The 20,867-nt window shown below is 35.9% G+C and overlaps 1 protein-coding gene across 1 annotated transcript; it reads right to left on the bottom strand.

Moving 5' to 3' along the window:
• Nucleotides 1-3,918: 3,918 nt before the first annotated feature.
• Nucleotides 3,919-19,429, bottom strand: LOC103809568 (ceramide kinase-like protein; the record flags this gene model as incomplete). Its single annotated transcript, XM_009082404.1, has 4 exons — nucleotides 3,919-4,061; nucleotides 5,669-5,732; nucleotides 11,421-11,552; nucleotides 19,187-19,429. Coding segments are annotated over 4 exons (582 nt in total), but the record flags the coding sequence as incomplete, so codon positions are not given.
• Nucleotides 19,430-20,867: the final 1,438 nt, after the last annotated feature.

Raw genomic sequence — 20,867 nt, forward strand, 5'->3', positions numbered from 1 at the left:
CAAGCAGCAGATCATTACAAGACATGCAAATCATGTTTATTTCCTGTATATTCACAACAGGGAAGTTGTCACTTTGAAAAAAATATTTTCCTTGTCACTGAAGATCAAGCTAATAAAAGAGCACAAGGTGGAATATACTTGTAAAGATCAGGCTTGGTATGTCTTAAAACTGCATTTCCCCATTTAAGAATAATTTATCAATACAGATGGCAGCAAGATAACAAATGACCACAGCTGAAGTCAGTACCAATCTTCATGCTGACTTTAATGAGAGTTAAATCTCATTCCTCCTAAACAGGATAGGCACAAGTAATTGCATCCTTCTCTTAAATCTGTGGAGCTCATTAACATTTGCAGACGTAAACAAGGCAAAATCCCACCCTTTCATGACTCCTAAGAAGATAAAACCGGTTCTATCTGTGTTTCAAAACATAAGTACCCATCCACCCTTCCACAAGCTGAAGATCTAGAACAAGGACGGTTTTGCAGTAGCAAGTACCATCACATTCTCTGTAAAACCCTCTTAACACATGCCTAACACCATTTTTGATCCCAATAATGACTGAACAATGTGTCTCATTAACAAGGTCCTGTAGAAGTAGGATGCCAGAACAATAACCCAAAACAACAAGCAAAACCAAAACAGTTGATAAACAGAACAAAAACATTTAAAGTTATCATACAAAAATAGTAATACAAGCTTTTCTGATTGAAGTGCTGATTCGATAATAATGGGTTTAATGCCATTATTAATCTTCCCAAGTCATTTTTTTTCTCCCCTATGTAAGCTCAAGATATTATTTACCAATAACAAGATGATTCCTCTGAACATTATCATATTCAAAGACTAAAACCCTTTGATGCCCATGTATGGCTTGCAACCCTCATACATTACTAACAGTCACATTTTCAGTTCTCGCTCCAGCTACTCAATTTACTGTTAAAAGGTTTCATCAATACAATTCCAGCATCTCTGTCACCAGCATGTTTTTTAAACAGAAACAAATAAGATTTTATTCCTCCAAGTGTATAATTCTGTTCAAAATATTGACCCATTTCCCTGACATTACAAACAACTTCCTACAACCTCCTTCCCATCGAATGTGTAAAAGCATCACAGTAAGGACAAAGTATCTGCAGGTCATGTAAAGCATGACTGATGAAGGTACCAAATAGAAATTGTAGACAAAAAAAAATTGTCCTTGGAAGTGCAAGCACTTCTGCAGTACAATTAACTTAATTAACCAGACAACATGAATATTCATAAGGCTGTTAATGTCTCCCCCATCCAAACAGATAAATGTGATGTAATGACTTCCTAGTCAAGCATAGCTAAAATTCTGATGAAAACTGCACCAACATTTTGGTTCTTTGCCTGAAATATCACAGAAATTAACAGTCTCTCAGTAATATTTTATTCTCTGAATTAATTCGAAATCATGAATTTATTTAAATGAACCATTTTGGACCAAAAGGTTCACAGGCATCAGATATAGATTGTCTCTTGTTCTGTAACAACTGGATAGCTTTTTTAATGTCCTTCCAGTTCCCCCTCCCCTTCCCCGTTTCCCCTTCCATACAGTTTCTTAGCACTAGTTCCCATAGCAACACTCTTGCTAATGGCCAGCAGTACAACTGCAGCTTCCCCACATCTCAGCCATTTGATTTGGACCAGAATAAGGCAGCTCAGTAGAGTATTTTAGTGAAAACACACTCCCCTCTGAACTTTTCCCTTCAGGAGGTAAAACTGTTTCAAGAGCAGCTCCTTCCCACCAAGTTGACTGAAAGTTCAAAATGCTATCTTAACTACCTAGGCTAAAAACAGATTTCCAGCCACTCCATGCTATTCTGTAATACAGTTGCTGTTTCTACTTGGCTGGAGAATCCTAATAATTTTATAAAATGGATTTCTGGTGGGGAAAAAAAATAATTGACCATTGAGTTCCATCCTCTTCATGCAAAGAAGTATCATACTTACCTGTTTCCTAACTGGCTACTACTTGGAATATCAGCAATATGGGAATAAAATAAACAGACTATTTTTAAGAACTTACTAAGGAGTTTTTCACACTCCCATTCTATCAATTATTCTCATCTGCTTTTAACAAAGTCTAAGGCATTCTGTGGAACAAACCATACAGCATTCTTTTGGATTCACAAGTCCTTTTTGACCATGACATATCTGTCTTAAGCTGAAGAGTGTAAGCACTAATGATCAGACACAGCGACCTGAGCACAACATGGAATCAGGTGCTGGAGACAATCTGTCTCAACACCATCAGGATATTCAAAGTGACTGAACTGCTAGGTGAGGGCTCAACTGCTGTATTCAAATTCATTACTTTCATGTCTTTGAGATTGCTTTTCTTTTACAAATACATTTCCAAGAGTTATTAAAAAAAAACAAAACAAAAAAAAAACAAAACTAGTGTAATCTTGCACATTTGCAAGCAGCTAGTCTCTGTCTTCTTGCTGCTTTTTTAAGTGCAAAGCCAGTCAGATCACATGCTCTCGCTAGCTCAGTTCAAAGTGACTTGCTTCTGTTTTTTAGAAAAATGAAAAACAGCTGTTTGCTGTTCACCTGGCTGCAGGAATTTTTTTCTGAGAAACTACATCAAGTACTCACATAGAACATCCACACCAGAGAGTAGTGTCCATGAAAAAATACTCCACTCTTTTCAAGAGAAGTGATTTATATACCAGCCCAGAATCAACTCTGCCTGCATGGATTTGTGCTGGTTTTGGCTGGGGTAGAGTTGATTTTCTTCACTGTGGCTAGTATGGGGTTGTGTTTTGTAGTTTTGCTGAATACAGGGTTGGTAATACAGAGATGTTTTTGTTACTATTGAGCAGAGCTCACACAGAGTCAAGGTCTTTGCTGTTTTTTGTACTGCCACACTGGCAAGGAAGTTGGGGATGCATGGGAGATTGGGAGGAGACACAGCTGGGACAGGTGACCCAAACTGACCAAAGGACATCATGCTCAGTATATAAAGTGGGAGGAAGAAGGAGGAAAAGGGACATCTGGAGTGATGGTGTTTGCCTTCACAAGGAACCATTACCTGCTCTCCTGGAGGTGCTGAACACCTCCGGCCCATGGGCAGCAGTGAATTAATTCCTTCTTTTGCTTTGCTTGCATGTGTGGCTTTTGCTTTACCTACTAAACTGTCTTTATCTCAACCCACAAGTTTCTTAGCTTTACCCTTCCCATTGTCTCCCCAGTCCTGCTGGTGAGGGAGCAAGTGAGCAGCTGTGTGGGGCTTGGCTGCTGCCTGAAGTTAAACCACCACAAAATTCTAGCTAAATCCTTCCTGCCTGGGCCAAGTTATACTTCAAGAAGGGCAAACACAAAGGGACACCTCACCCCCTGTCAAAACCAAACCAACAAACAAAAGCACATCACAAGATGCAAGTACAAGTTAATAAAGGAGCATGAGGATTTTTCAAGCAAGAGATATATTTTCAGGTCTGTAAAAGATTTGTGTGCAAAATATTTTTTTTATATGTAATCCACAAAATTTCTGGGACACCATTTTAAAATAGACCCTAAGCATGAATCCAACAGCAAATCCTGCCAAAAAAATCTGGAGAAATGCAAGAACGTTTTCATTTGGTATCATTTCTACCAGGAAATGAGGGCAAAACTTGATCTTTACATGGATCAGATGAAAATTGTTTCAGTTTTATTCTTCCTCAACCTCTTCCTTCAGGCAAAGAGCTCATCTGTTCCATTACTATAAATTATCATTACATTTGCAATCAATCTAAATCACTAATTTAGGACATTTATTCAATAGCTCCCTTAAGTAAGCAAAGCTTAAACATCAAATATTGCCTTTAGTAGCCAAAACAGTAAAACACTCCAGAGGGACTTAAAACAGGTGACTCACAAAATGTAACAGTATATTTTATTCTCACCTGCTGGTATTACTCCAAGAGGAATCGGTGCTCTGACAGGCTTTGATATATAGTCTGGGTCTTTTCCAGCATCTATCTGGGCTCTAAATAGTAGACCATGAGCAACTTCACTGACAGATCCATCTCCACCGACACAGACTACCCTATTGCAAAACAAAAATGCTAAACAGTTAAAAATAAACTCTTCCATAGCTGAGCAAACAAGTAGAAGGCAGTTACCACACACATAATTATATTTCAAATAACATTCTTTCTTTAAGATCAAGCTCAGGCTTCAGAGTCAGATCAGTGAACGTTTTGTCATGAGATAGAAGCATCCTTATTTCTGCTTTCTTCTGAGTAGGAGTAAATATATTTAATAACTGACAAAGTTTTTCTTACCTAAAGCACATAAACTGATTGGATGGAAGAATCAAACACATGCTTAAGTGCCTCAGTGGAAAAGCTCTTTACGTCTTTCAGTGCTGACCCTCACAACTATTCCAATGCTTTTTAATTGCCCTTATAATAACAATTTACCAAATATTACAATAAAATAAGAAAAAAAACTTGAAAAGAGCTATTTTCACACACTATGCAGGCAGTTGAGGGATTTAGCAAAGTATAAAACCCTAGTGCCAGCAATCCTTTGCACAAAGGTACTTAATCACAGCTTCTGGCACACATAATTAAACTCCCACCTGCTGTGGCTATAGAGAGGAATGCATTTGTCTGTAAAAGCTCTGTTACAGCAAACCATCTTGGTTTTGTTTATTTAAGTAACTATTAAAGTGATTCTCCAAATTAGTAACGTTTTAAAGTTACATGCTTTTGAGGTAAACACATTTTAATGATAAAAATAGTAATAAATACATTCCGAGCGTTTATGCTTCAATTTACTTCACGTGCTGGTTTAACATGTAAGGAACCATAACTGTCTTAGAGATAAAAATCAAGCTCAGAAATTGCATGCCACTATACTGCTTACCTACTGTAATTAATAAAAAAACCCCAAACAGTTTTCTTGCTCTCTCTGCATTTTTACTTGAATTAGCTTTCTGTCAATCTGAAATAGGCCCCACTTGAAAAGCAAGAGCTGAGTTAGAGCAGCAATTAATGCATGCAGGCATGGCCTTCAGTCCACACCTAACTCACCTCCAGTTGCTTGTGAGCTTGGGTGAGACATGTAAGGTCTGCCTGCAGAAACAGCACAAAAACTAACTTACCTCTTGCCACCCCACACAGTGCCTGCAAGGAGGTACAGAAGTGCTGGTCTAGAAAGGGCAGGGATCTGTTCACTTGAGAAATCCTAGCATGATATTGACTTAAGAGTCATATTCTTCCAGCTTCTTGTGCTCCTGTGTGCCCTTAGATATGGCTACTGGAGAGAAGTCTTACAGGCAAAGCACTCCAGTGACTCTACCCAAGGATCAAAGATGAAACAACTCAGATATGACTTAGTATAGAAGATGCTTGTACAAGGTAAAATCCAGGGTTTTCTTCTCTGTCTTCATAGTCTGCAAGTACAGAGACTGAAACTTTCATTTCAGAAAGCTTTATGTTTATTTGCCATTATTTATGAATCCAAAATACATATTTATTGCTAGTAATTAACAAAAAACAGCATTTAAGGAGAACTGATTTACCCAGGTTTAATATATATGAGAAACAGAGTAACTCATGAAATATCTACTAGCACAGTTTTGATGGAATAAAAATAAAAACTAACTTGATGAGGTTTGTTAACATTCACAGTCACTAACCAACTTACCCATCAAATGCCTGGAGTTCACATTCTTTAAGTACTGAGAAAGCATGTCCTTCATATTCAGTTACTGTGGAAAATATTAATTATCAGCAGATTAGGTAATTTTAAAGAGGTTTTAATTATTTTGCCCTTCCAACATAAGGAACACAGTCATTCAGATTATTTTTTTAAATCATTAATGAATTAAAGGTATGAGAAGTTATATTTTACAGCTGCTCTAGCTAACTGGCAAGACGTTAAAACTCATCTGCTATCAGACACATGGCTATTTAGAGCATTTAATTTCAGAGAATTTGAGATATTTGTAGCATAAAACCACAAGTTTTAGCTTTAATATAGTTGGTAAACTTCAGGAAAATAAGTGTATCCTCAGTTAAGACTGAATTATTTCAGGATTAATCAAATTTAATTGCCTTTGTGTGAGGATATGCAAATTGCTAAATCAAAAATATGAGAAGTTAAACACAGAAGTATGAAATCAAGCCAAATACCAGGTGACAATAGAATATAGCACACAGAGGAAGGTGGCACAAGTATACACCAGAGTTCATAGCCTCTGGAGGAAATGAATCTGTCACTCTACATTGATGTCTCTGTGTTTGCTGATACCCTGTATAGTACTGTAAATGCCAGTGAAGACAGGATAAACTGGCATACTACAGATGGCACAAAGCATCATAACTACATTTAGCATTTTCTAGGGCAGCTTTGCCAGAAGAGACAGCCCAGCTGCAGCCACCCATCAAAGATTTTTGCTGACTGACATGACACTTGCAGATGGATTTTTTGTGTAAGAATGTGCATCATTATATGCAAAATTACATTAATCTTTCATGCTTGTCTGTCCCTGGTGCTTGCATAGTTCAAGGCTTTTCTCCAGTGTTTCTAAACACAGTTAAAATTATTAGTCTTGGTGTCTAAAACAATCATTCCGTATCTGTACCTGTTCTAACAGTATTTCTACAGATTATTCAAATGATGCTTACAAGAACTGAAAACACCTCTCTCTCCCTACACACACACACACACACACACACACACACGAACACACAAGTATGCATGTATATATAGTGAGTGCATATATCTTTTTTCCTAAAAAATAAAAAGGAAAACAAAATCAAACCAGAAGTGATAAAATTTTCCACACTTCACAGTAAACAATTGTATATATAGATTGCATATAGCTTCAAAATCCTCCAGTCAGTGCTAGCAAAGTTCTGGTGCTTTGGTGTTTTGAAAATTCTTTATTAAAAATTAGAGTTATTTTGACTATATCAAAGGCAGAGAATTATTATTTTTCTACAGAAATACCTACCACTATAATAACTTTTGGGAATTATTTACAAAATTTACTTTCATGCAGGGCCTCTCTGCAAGATCAAGGCACAGCATTTAAGCTACCATACTCAGTTTCATGTTTACCAAGGGGAACTATGATTTTATCCATATCTGTAGACTGTGTAAAAAGTGACCAATAAAACTGTGCATCATGCAAAAATGCTGTAAGGTTCAAATACCTTACTGTGGCTTAGCTGTGAAAGAAACTCTTCCCATGAAAACATACAGTTGGTTACCAGGTTACATGCCTTTTTAAATGAACATGATGACATTTAGAAAGTTATGAGTACAGTCTAATTAAAATGGAACAGTAAATAAGATTTATTTTGTACCAGAAAACATGCTCAGTGGTTTCCTAATGTCATGTAAGTTATGCTTACTATTACAAAATTAATTCACTCAAAGAACAGGGACATGTAAATAAAGAGGGCTCATGCCTACAGAGAAATCAATAAAGGCAGTAAAAATGACTAGTGTTAGCCAGATTGATGGCAACTCCATCCTCTTTGCTTAAAGTTTGGAAGTTATGTAGAAGGACTACTGCAAAGCTTAAGATTGGAGAATTCCAAGAAATTTAAAATTTGATTACAGAGGTACACAGCATCTATTTTGAAACATCATGACAGAAAGGCAGTGAAAAAATGAGGCTTCCAGGAAAAGTTCTGTGAGAACATATAGAAAAATCATTCAAGTAGAAAAAAATAAAGAAAAAGTCCAGACATAGAAATACTCTGTCTAAAATGTTTCTTACAGGCTTGACAGCCTTTAGAGAGGCATATATAATTCTTTCTGATAGCTGGGAAAAAAGCTAAGCACTTGAATATTTGGCCCTGTTCTGATTCAGGGGTAAAAAACCCCAACCAAACAGCAACAACAAAAAAAAATTGTAAGAGGAAAAAAGCTTCTTTCATCATTTGAGAAGGATACACATTGCATATTTGGCAAAACTATTATCACAAAAATATTATTTAATGATTTTTCAACCATTTCTAATGTATAATTGGGAAAGTTTTTCTTTGTCAAGGACATTTTGATCTTAAGCTTCAAATAACAGCATTCTGAATGGAGGACACCAACAGTGTACCTCAGTTGAACCAACACAAAACCATTGTAACACATGTTGTCAACAAGAACTAGGTTTCTGCCCCTCCATATAGAAAAAACAATATACAATTAGTTCAACACTCAAAACATGGGATGCTTCCATATGATATCTAAAAATACTGGCACTCATGTCACAGACTAAAGTCAATAGGATTAGTGCTGCTAATGATAACAACAGATTAACTAGTGTTGACACTAAATGGAAAAAAATGTTATTTACTATATAATAAGTTTAAACCAATCTTATTTGTCCAATTCTCGAATACTCTCTTTCTCTTAGTGATTCTGCCCTAAAAATGGGGGCTTGAGAAGGCTGTTATTTTTCCCTAAGTATCCAGCTTGGAATTGTGCATAAATGGAAGCATAAGACTCAAAACTAGAAAGACAAGTGAGACAAGCTAAGATTCTGCCAGGGTTTCCTTTGCTCATTTTTTTCTTTGTATGTATAAGATTTTGCAAGATACTAATGCACTGCTAAAACACTAGCTCCAATTATCACTATTTGCCTGTAGTGAGCAAGCTTCTGTCCAACTCAGTTTTTGGAAGAGCCCCTGTTCCTACCCTAGCAGCCATATCCCAGCTGCAGCACTAAAAATTGCCAAATTCTTAAAATAATCTATAAAGACCAGATTTTAACTATTGTTTAGCCATAGCTAAAGTACTGTTTCAGTTTAAATCTGCTAATCCCCACTTTCTAGTGCACTAAGCATTTCAAAGATTTGTTTATTGCATGTAACAAAAATAACTCCAAAACCCAACAAAGCATAATCTACTCTATAAGAACTTTGGTTAATTTTATTGAAATCAATACAGCACAAAGTAATTTGGGGGGGGGGGAAAAAAGGAAATCCCTACCAAATTTTAAAATAATTGGAAAAAGTAAATTCTACTTCAGAATTCACTTATTTGCCTGCATGCTTTTTGATTGCTATATGTCCTTGACTAAGAGAGAACACTTCCACTCTAAGCTTCTGAAGACCTAAAAAGTGTATTCCAGGAGAGGTTACAATAAAGAATAAGGCAAGCCTGATTCCAGAGAAACTAACAGCCAGCCACCAATGTACAATAGTGGATGAGCAGAGCTCTGTCTTTCAACACTCCACTGTCGACCATTCATGATTTGAGGGTTTTTTTAGTAACCTGCAAGTCTTGTATCATGTGTGTGCTGGAAGCCACTTCAGAGGTTCAAATTTGCTTTCAGATTTTTGTGTACAATGAATTTTAAGCTTTAAATGCGTGGATGTGGAAAGTCTAAATGTAAATTATCTTCAGTGTCAAAATTGTGCAAAAGCTTTCACAAAGTCAGTACCTAACACACCTTTGTGCACCACTAGTTATAGAAATATTGGCCATGTTTCAAAACAGCAGCAACAGTGAGATACACACTCCACAAAATCCAAAACAATTATGGGAAAGAAAAAAAAAATGTTCAGTTTTCTTGAGATGAAGCACTTAGTTTTATTAGAAGATGGTACCAGTGGACAAAACTTTCACTCAGTATCCACCACCACCCTCTTTTTTATGTTTCAATGCATAGTTCTTAATTATTTTATTTCTTTACTAGCATTGAAAATAACAATGTAGTTTTCTCATTTTGCCTGTAGGAGGAGTGTTAGGCAGCTAATAAACACGATAGTATTTGAACATTGCCAATATAACCTTCTTTTAAGGATAAGCCATTAAACATTTTTCTGACTAAACCTAGAAGTTTCTTTTTAAAATTTAAAAGAGAAATAACTTTTAAAAAATAAAATTTCAACTGTTTTTATTCAATAAGGAAAAATGTTTTTAAACACCCTACAAATTATATTCAAAACATATATTAAACTTTTTTTAAAACAATTGATCAAACAAGGTTAAATTCAATTTCTAGGATGACAGCATTATTGTTATTAATCTCTTCACACTATCATCCATGCCTTGCAGGTGAAAAATGTGTCTGTGAGAATCAAAACTTACATAAAGCCACTGGCATTCCCTTCTCAATTAAGGGAGGAAATGATCACTACAGAATTCTAACAATCTTTTCACATTCTTTCTGATGTGTCTTTAATCTTCAATAGATTTTACTTTAAATTGTGGGCTAAATGATTTTTTTTACAAAAACATGGATAAGGTAATAAAATTAGCAAGATAGATCTCATATGCAAACACTTTTTGCATTATTATATCCTCACACTTAAATCAGATTTTCTTATAATAATTTTTGGTCTGGAACCTGAACTAGTCATTAGTTCATAAGAATTTTAAGGAACAATGGCAGACTGGGCCCTCTGTCTTATAATTTCTTTAAGCTGGAACTGATTGATCTTCAAGTCAAATAAAACAGACATAGGAAAAAGACTTTCTAGTGCTTAAATGTCTTGTACCAGAGTTTATATATCACATTGACATGAAATGCATGATCAAAAAAATAGCTCTGTATTAAAGGGAATTGTAATACTGTGGTTTTAAAATTATTATGAATGGGAAATACTAGTATATGTCATTTCTCTGTAAATTTAGGTGGGGGTTTTTGGGACCAAATTTGATGCAGGATAAAAGTTTCAGTCTGTTCATAGATGGGGGCAGAAGTAATGATCAGATCAAGAATATTTTACTGGTTTAAGAAAATTCATTATTTCCCTGTTCAATTTCTTATGCAAACTCAATCAAATGACACAGCCAAAGGGCAAATTCACTACATAAAGCAGAACTCTGGCACTAATTGGGGCTTTAAATCCAAACCTGTTATTGGGAACCCATTGTTGAGCAGAAAGCACCATCACTACAACATGATGGTTGTACCTTTGCATTCCCCAGACAGCAAGTCAAGCCCATGTGCCTCATGAGAACTGCCCTTGTCATCTCAGAACTTCATCACTTAGGCCCCCAAGTCATCCCTGAAACTGAGTCAGAATCCAGAAATGCTGTGCCCTTCAGATTAGCCCCTCTTATGATGTCAGGCCAATAGATGTTCTTAGAAGAGAAGTAATAGTTAAGGACAAGTGCTCATCAGAATGCAGGAACAACTCTTAGCAAGTATAAAAGACTGTCAGACATTAAATGCTTGTTTCTTTTTATAGAATGCTTGCTTTAAACAACATCAACAACATCTTTCTAGTATTCATTGTAATAGGTGAAAAATGTTCAATTAATAATGAAATTACTAAGGCTTTTTCTTTACCAAATAAAAATATATTATATTGCATAACTAGGGTTCCAAATGCACTTGCAGGCAAAGCTAATAAGGATTAGCAGTGAATTCAAATTGCCTTGCATGCTTAAGTACTAGTTTCACAAAGGATTAAACTATGCTTTTGAAGCAACTTACCTGTGACATCAGTTTTTATGTCAGCAAGCTTAAAAAGAGGTGCAACTTGTTCAAAATAAACATGAGTGGCTTCTCTTTTGTGGCTGCTCGGATTAACAAACACTTTTAAGGATTTTGGTCTATTTTGAAAGCCTAAAAAGAAAACATGAAACATTTAAGATTACACACAGCCAAGTTATTTTTACAGCTTAAACAAATTTCAGTATCAGAACCATCACAATACATGAGCAGGATAAGTAAATTATAGCCTAAAAAAGTTTCAATACCTTCTCAGATGTGCACTATTTATCTTTATATTACCATACTGATTACTTTTGTGTGTACAAAACCACACAATAAACAGTTGTAATAAACACATAATAAACAGTTGTAGGAACTAGAAAAAAAAAAGGGATATGCCATAACCTAGTTAAACACTGATAAAGGAGTAGGGTGAATGTGAAGAAGTTGTAAGTTTGGGCAACAAAAAAGGAAAGAAACCCAGACATCAAAACATGTCTGCGTTGGAATTTAATATGACACACTCCCAGCAGGCATAGAAAAATAACACCTAACAAAACTGACACCACAATCTAATACTTTTGTTTTCTGAGAGAGCGAATCAAATAGCACAAAAAAATTCCCTCAGCTTGAAGGAGGCCTAAAGAAATACAAAGAAATAGAAAACTTTGCAATATCACTCAGAAATGTGATAATTAGTGTTCATTTTATTTTTAAAAAAGTTACGTCTAGGTCTTTGAAGTAACGAACTGTGGGGAAACAACTCTGAGAAATACTGCTATGCAAGCTGTACTTTGTCTTGCACATTGATCCCATGAAGTAATTTTATCATTTTAAATATGGAATTTTATTGAATAATAAATAACTCATAATAAACAAATAACTTCACTTTTCAGGTTCTCTTTCCTAGAATTCCTACAATTGCCATGATACAGTGAAGCTGCTTTGCTACAAAAAGCAAGCAGTAGCATGCAATACTGCTGTTCTTTGGTAGCTATATAAAATAGAGGATTTTAACAACTCTAAATTTTGGTTTAGTATCAGTTTAGACTATCATTTCCTTAGCCAAATGAAAGCTAGAATATCTGGCAAGTGTACTGCTTTCCACATTCAAGAACAAAATTAGTAGTAGGCCACAATTCCAAAAGGAGCCAGGAGTGAAAGCACATTTTCCAGGCCCATGAAGAGCATTACTTCAATTTTTACAACCACACAGACCTTCAGAGTGCCATCCGGGACTTCCTGAAGCTCTTGCCACTTACTCTACCCCAATAATTGAACAGAAGCAATTCCTCAAAGAAATTATAGCTAAATACTCCTTCAGCATTAAAGGACAAAGTATTCCTTGAGATCAAAGCATAATAACTATACAAGTCCCACAGATTATTTTTCACTTATTTAAACACATCAAATCTGGAAATGAAAAATAGCACTTTATCCAGTTTTGTGAATCTAGAAGATTTCTTAAAGATTCTGAGGGGTAAATTACTGAACCAGTTTGCTGCTATAACCCAAAAGCATACACAAAACAAAATTCAGAAGTATATTTATGTCAAAATGTTACACACAGTCCCAAGTCATTGCACAGCAAATTCAGCCTGAAGAATCCTTAATGCCTGATGAATGCTGCATGTCTTCTGTAACAAGTCTTAATACCTATGTTTAAAAGTAACTCCTTCAAAAAGGAGAAACAATCAATTGGGGAACTTGGTGAGGATTGTGGACGTGCTGGAGGGCAGGGCTGCTGTTCACAAGGACCTTGATTAGCTAGAAGAGAGGTTTGACAAAAGCCTGAAGATGTTCAATAAAGAAAAACATGAATTGCAGCACCTGGCCCAGCAAAACCCTCAGAGTACAGGTTGGGGACTGATCAAGCATGCAGTACCTCTTCAGAGAGCATCCACAACTCCTGATGGACAAGGAGTTGAACATGAGCAAACAGTTTGCCATTGATGCTATGGAGGCCAAGTGCTTACTGGGTTGCAGTATCAAGAGGACAACCAGCAGCCCAAAGGACATCACTATGCCCTTGTATTCAACATCTTTTGAGCCTGAAGCTCAAAAACTGCATCCACTTTCAGCCCCTCCAGCACAAGACTGATGAAGTGGAGTGAGTCCAACAGAGAACTGTGACCACAACAAGGGGCTGGAACAGGCCACAAACCAGAGGCAATGGCAGCTGGCTTGGACAGGCTTAAGAACAGAATCTACCTAAATGCTTTCCTTAAGTATCTACTGTGGGAGTAAAAAAGACCACCACTCTTGCAGGTGTAAGGGCAAAAAGGCAGTAGACACAAGTTGTACAAGGAATATTCCAATGTGAGATAAAGATAAAGACAAGGTGGGCAGTTAAGGCATGGATGACATTGTTCATCTTTAATATTTTCAGAACTTATCTGGACATGGCTCTTTGCATGACCTGTTTTAGAAGCTCACCTGCCCTCAGTAGGAAGCTGGAACAGAAAATCTCCAGAGGTCCATTCCAACCTAAATTATTGTGGATTCTCTGGAGACAGAAACAGGCACTGCAGCTATGTACTGCAGTGCAATTTCTAATCACAGGAATTATAACAAGAACAAGGAAGACTACACAAAAGTTCCCAAAGCCTATTACTACATATAAATCATCATCATAAAGACATTATAGTAACATCAATTGCAATCTGCTATCCTGTATTGTTGCATTCTTTTAGAAGTTATAAAAATATTAAGACCCAAAAGATAATTTCTGTGACTTGATAAATTGCCTAAAGCATCAGCAGAAATTAAATTGAAAACTACAAGAATAAGGAGTCCTGATTTAAAAGAGAAAAGATGTAGCCACATTCATAAATGTGCTGTCATGTTTCTTATCTTTTTTACAGGAACTTCTACCTGTGACCAGCTGGTCCTAAATGCTCAACCTCCACCAACACTCAGAGAACTGTAAAAACTTGATTTCTAAGTAGAGTATACCTTTCATTCTTTTTTTATTTTTTTAAAGTGTATAAGAATATCACACACAAAGCAGAGGGAAAGAATAGGAAAATACAGACTGTAGAAGTAGAGAAAGGTGATGAATTGTCATAAATTCTCTTGCCCAGACAGTGCAAGTTACAGTACTGCTGAACAGCTATGAGGAGAAAACTAAAAGAAAAAATGCAAACATTGCTATCTTACTTTAAAGTTTTTGAGTTTTAAGTGTAAAAATTTAAGTCCTAGGTGGCAATACAAAGTTTTAAAAGAAAGCATAAGTTGGCAAAATAATATAGACTTTTCAATTGGTGGAGAAAAAAAATCCTACATTTCTAAGGAAACAGTTGAAGTTTTAAAAAAAATTTTAAAAAAAATCACTCATTAAATGATTCTAAACCAGAAACTGTACTTATGATTATATACATCCGGCTATTGCTGAAAAGTAGATCAGAGTTGATACATAAATCCTAGAGAGATTTTCAAGAACCAAATGAATTCACAGGCTGAAAGTATTAGAATATTGTCTTTATGACTACTTGGATATCAATTTACTTTTTTAGAGAGATAAAATATTTTCTTTACATACATAGGTATCAAAGGTACAGACAATGGAGTTTTTAGCAGAGATGGTAGTTTAGTGATGTGGTTTTGTTTGTGCCAAATAATTGCCAACTGACATGCAAGGATGATCATGACAAAAATTATTTATCATTCCCAACATGCACTGGACATGTTATAACACACCAAACAATCACGTTTAATGAAAGAATATCCAATAACAGACAAAGATGAAACTTTCACACAATATTATTGAGGAACTTCTTTAAAAGTATTTTACAATAATAATGTTTTAATTGTCTGTAAATAACATCTGTAATGAATCAACGTCATTGACTACAGTGTGCAACTGATTCCAGTCTGTCAGCCTTTTGGTGTTCTCCTAACTGGTATTCTGCTATTGTTTTCTGGGGCTGCTCCATTTGAAATGAACCAGCAGCCTAAAGCAGGAAGGCCAACTGTTCCTCTAGTACTAACAAATGTGCTAATATGCACTAGTTTAAACTTGATCTATCAAGTGAATCAGTGAACCATGAAGGGTGGTGGGTCAATCAGGGTGTTCTGGAAACAAAGGCTCACAGGGCAGCAGAGACGCTGTGCGCAGACACACATCTGTGCTGCTCTCAGTCCTCAGCTTTATGAAAATGGGTTTATGTTACAAAAGTTAAGAGCCTGGAATCATGTCATTACCACATACATTTATAAATACTTTCTACAACATTAAGAATATTATACACAAGAAAAACTAATAATATGCGACGGATTTGTTAATGTAACTACGGAGACACCACTGTTAATATTAACTAACCAAAGTTAATGTTTAACATTAATGGTTTAATTAAAACTTCATGCATGAAGTTTCAGGCATTCATATCAAATCCCAATGTGAGAGATACTACAGAATAGCAGATAAAAAATAAAATGCACCTTATGCATTTTTTTTTGCTATTTTATAATTTATTCTTAACACATTTACCATATTCTGCTTGTTTAGAGTTATTAAGTAAAACTTTTTCAAATCCACTGCTACTAAAAATAACACTTATCTTCTTAGAAATTTTTTTAATTGGATGCATATTGACAATTAGGCATTTTCCCTTATTTCTGAGTGTGTCTTAACCCTTTAAGAAACACTAGGCATTTGCATGCACAGAGGATTTTAAATTAAACAGTGAATTCTACTGACACAGTATGCCCCCTCTGTACATGCCCATAAGTCCTGTACAAAAAGATGTGATGTATAAATGCAAATTACTGAGAGACACGTGCACAACAGGAGTGACACAAGATAACAGCAAACTAGAATCTGCCTGGGCTGCCCCAGTCTAGAACCAAGTTCCATAGGCACATATATTACAGAGTAGTGCTTGTCTTACATCAGTTGAACAAATATGACATGCACAGATGATCAGTTTCCTGGAACACCATATCATTGAGCAAGCTCTTCACATCTAGCTGAAATGCATTTGAACAGCAGCAACATTGGGCAGAAAATAATAACATATTTAAAAGATGGTTGTACATAGGTTTTGCTACGCTGTCATATACACATGCACAAAAAAGTACTAGCAGCCACTGTAAATTCTAAACAGCTATATTATATCCCTGTGTGTGCTCATTCATATGATGACAGGCTTCATAAAAAATTATAGCCTAGTTAAACTTTCAATTGAACTACTCTAAACACAAAGTCAAAACAACAGGACACTTGTTATGAAGAGAGTTAGAATGAGTAGGGGCAAACCATGATGCCAGACACAATTACACCATAATGGGAAACTGTGTACATGGAATTTCAGAAAAAAAATAAATAAGTGAAACCTTCATTAGAACAAACCTCCAGATAAAACTCTAGCTCGTATAATCATTAATAAACTTGCTGTTGTTGTTCCTAAAATAGTGTATATGCATAAAAATCTAAAAACTTGTCAGAGTAAGGTGAACAAATAGAAACTGCATTTACCTTCAGAGAAAACACACCTGTTAGTAATATTTAGGCATTCTGACAAATGAAAGTACACGTTACTGACAGCCAAGCCCGAACATATATACGTGCTACTTTGGTAAATCACCTGCTCTTTATTTGCTCCAGCCCAGAATCAATGAAAAAAACCCTTCAAGTAAATAATGCAGCAGTTAATGAAAAATTACTTTGTGATCAGATAGACTGGGGGGCAGGGGAGACTACACTGAAATTCCAACTGTTCTAGAAGGATTAAACCAAAAGGAGCCAATTTGAGTTCATTAACAAAGTTGTGTCCAGCACTACTGTGAAAAAAGCTGCAGAAAAAAATGTGAAAAATCACCCCTGTTTCACATAGAGATATATCAATATGCCTTTTGAGATTTCAGTTACTGAGTATTCAACAGAACTCAACTGCATTGCATACTTTCAGTCTAGACCTGAATCCCACTGGGAACTTCCTACTGATGTTTGGTACACTTTAAATCAGAAGACTTTTCTTTCTACATTATACCATTACTGTACCATCACTGTTTAAATTGCTGATAATGTGTCTCTGCCACACTGAATGCATAAATATTGCTGTTTTTTTCGTGGCAGTTTGACTATCTACCCAGACTTCAAAATGTAACGGGGTCAAAATTTCTTTGATTGTAATTACAAAACTTAGAACAATGTGCACATTAGCAAATTATATTCATGGGGGCTTGTTTGGTTACTTTTTCCCCTCTGACTCCTCATTATTCCTGAAGTAGAAGGCAAAGAGAAAAAACGTACTGATCAGAGGTCTAAAAAAAAAAAAATCTGCACAAAGTTTGAACTTCTGGAGAAAAACTGAAGCCGAAGGAAGAACACCAACATTGCACAGAATACTTATTTCAGGACCAGGTTGCTTCCATTTCAAAGCTATAAAACAGAGACTGCACCTTGAGGTCAAGGCAACCTGAGCAAGAGATACTGCAGCTTTTTTTCTGTGAACATATGGTGTCACTGCTCCTGATAGATGGAGGGTAATCTGGGAACAAAACAGACATTTGCTCCTTTTGCAAATGTCCTTGCCTTTATGGGTAGCTGGAGATCTGCAGGAATCTTGGCACTTATGCAGATTCAGATATTTCATGATAAAACCTTTCAAAACGGGAAAAGGGAACCACTTTTTAATTCACATATTCATTCCAAAGCATACTGTGCACAATGTAAGAATGCACCATCAATAATTCACACTGTTTCTCTAATATGTGCTTTTGGCAAAGTCACTTTACTAGAAGTACTCTGTAAATCATTATTGAAAGTATTGTTACAAACACTACAGATGTATAACATTTGAATTCTGTCATCTGGCTCAGTATTAACAATTCAGCTGGAGTTTTAATAGTGTATTACAAGATGGACTGTTTTTCTTTATTTGCTATAATCTGTAAACAGAGGCACATTTTTGAGCTAAATCGGAGTTTGGTATGGGGAAGATGGAGGAGGGAGCATTGTTTTGGCTTTTTAAATCAAAAGTGTGCTGTATTCTGTGTCTTTCCAGTATTGACGATAATAAACTACAGTGAAAGGCTTGATTTCTTGTGGGGTTTTCCCCCTTAATGGTGAATACTTTTTTCTTGAATTTGATGCAGCTTCCATAAAACAATGAGACTATAATGGGCTAAGCAAAGCATCCTGCAACTGGCATTAGCCTAGGCAAACACAGAAAGATACTTTTAAAGTAGAGAATTGCCTCTCATCACTAGCTAGTATCAATACATTTTGCATCAAATTATACAAGAGTCCTGCAGAACCTCAAGAGCACTGCTACATGGGAATTTATGAAGATGAGGAAAGTCTCTCCCATTAGTCTCTTAAAGAATCTGCGCATCTCAAATGGGAGATCCTAAACAGTCACCAGAAATTTCCTGAAGAGTTCCCAGGACTGCAACTACTGTAGTACCATCAGGTGTGCTGCAATTTCAAGCGAAAATATCAACAAAATATTTTATTTCTTTCAGAAACAGATTTACCAGAAGACACTTCAGTCAGAATAAAGTACACTACTTATTTTCATTGGCTCCCAAAATACTTCAAAAAAATAGCATCAATTTGTTTCATTTTTACAGATACATTAGTCAATTATTGTCACTTTCTTAAATGTTACCCTTTACCATGTAAAACCTCAGTAGTAAACATTTGCCAGAAATAACATTCATATGTGTGTCTTAATTTCCATGAAAAACAGTTTTAAGCTTCATTCAACCTTATGTATTGCCAATAGAAATAAATATGACATCAACCCCAATTAAATGCTCACCATTCAGAATTTCCTTCAGATGTCTAAACCAGGACTGACAATGATCTTCGCTTAAGTTATTTAAATGGATAGCACAGTCTGTTAGTTTATTCTCTTCTTTATTCAAGCATTTAAAAATCGTGATACCCAACACAGTGCCACCTTTTTTCTGCCCTGCAAAACGCCGACGTTTCAATCTTACTGAAAATACATCTTTCATTTCAACAATCTCCTCTTGAGCCTGTAAAGCCAGACTGGAATCACCTGTAAGGGGGGGAGAGAAAAAAGGCATTAGGAATATGATTAAGAGTAACATCTAAAAAAAGAAAAAAATCATTACAGTTTCATCTCTAACTTCACTTGTTGCATCTGTTCATGCGTGTATTGAAACTTATTGCATATCATTTGCCTCAGTCACTCACTGGTCTTATATTTTATCAGTTTTCTGTTATGTTTTCAGCTGTACAAACAACACAATTTCAAATAGGTTATTTAATCAGTTTTCTGATGTACAAAAAATTAATAAAATTGCAGACTCTTAAGAAGAGTGAGCTATTAATTTTTGTGTTTGCATTCAAAAAGCAAATTCTTTATTGCATTTTCCTAAATCATAGCAGTTGTATCCTTCTAAATCATAGATCAGAAAGTGTGCTATGACCCAAGCTGACTAGATACTCACTGTATTTTTTCACTTGATGCAACTACTGCCTTTTGGGTTTACACTAGAAACATACCAGAAAATAGTTAAGCAAAAGCAGACAAATAAGATCAAAAGGCTGATACCCATTTTAGCTTTTATTTTGGAGTTATGAATTTAGTTTAGAAGACAAGAAAAACAGTTTCCAAAAAGTGACACTTTAAGATCCTCACTCAGGAGAGATTTAGGTCAGGCTAAACGGAGGTTTTCTTAAATTGGGGCTGTTATACACATGAGTGCTGGGGCTGCAGACACTATCACTTCACTTCCAAATGCCTCTTGGACATATATCGACTGAACCACTATAGTACAGGTTTCTACTTTTTCTGCTCTCTTCAACTGCAAAACACCTGATTCACCAAAACCAAAATCAAATATGCAAACTGAAGGAAAATCGTCACTGTTCCTGTAGGTGTCAGATACTCTGGACACAGAAAGAAAAGCTTCCCTGCCTTCTTTGTAATTACAGCAGATCTGATACACTAGACCAGTAAAGGTCCCTTTGCAGCCCAAGGCAAGAAATGCTAGAAACCAGAAACCTTGACCAAATGTAGCAAAGCTCTGTCAACTAGCTTCTCAATAGGAAAAGCCGTAACAGTTTCTGTTTGATGAATAGTTGCTGCATGCTGTATTGAAGTGCCAGGAAAAGTCCATTTTAACTGTCTCCCTGGGAAAGATGGACAGCACTGCAGATGAGACTGCAAAATCAAGTATCACCTACTTCATTATACCACACGAAGTGAGGTTTTCTGAAAGTCGTACTTTTTCTGGGTAGATTAAAAGAAAGACTGTGTCAATGCTTTTAACAGCTTGATGTTGGCATTTCTCAACATCATTTCTTGAACAAGGCTTTGCAATGACTGTCCTCCTATCCACAAATCCTAGAGGACTGCACCTCAGCCATGATGACACAGCTAAAGCTCAAGTCAGTATTACCTCTCCCCACCATTCTGTGCTAACTCATTTTTCCTGTGCCACAGCAAATAACCTGCTACAGATGGAAGC

Source organism: Acanthisitta chloris, unplaced genomic scaffold (genome assembly GCF_000695815.1).
Source record: "Acanthisitta chloris isolate BGI_N310 unplaced genomic scaffold, ASM69581v1 scaffold6439, whole genome shotgun sequence".
Lineage (NCBI taxonomy): Eukaryota > Metazoa > Chordata > Aves > Passeriformes > Acanthisittidae > Acanthisitta > Acanthisitta chloris.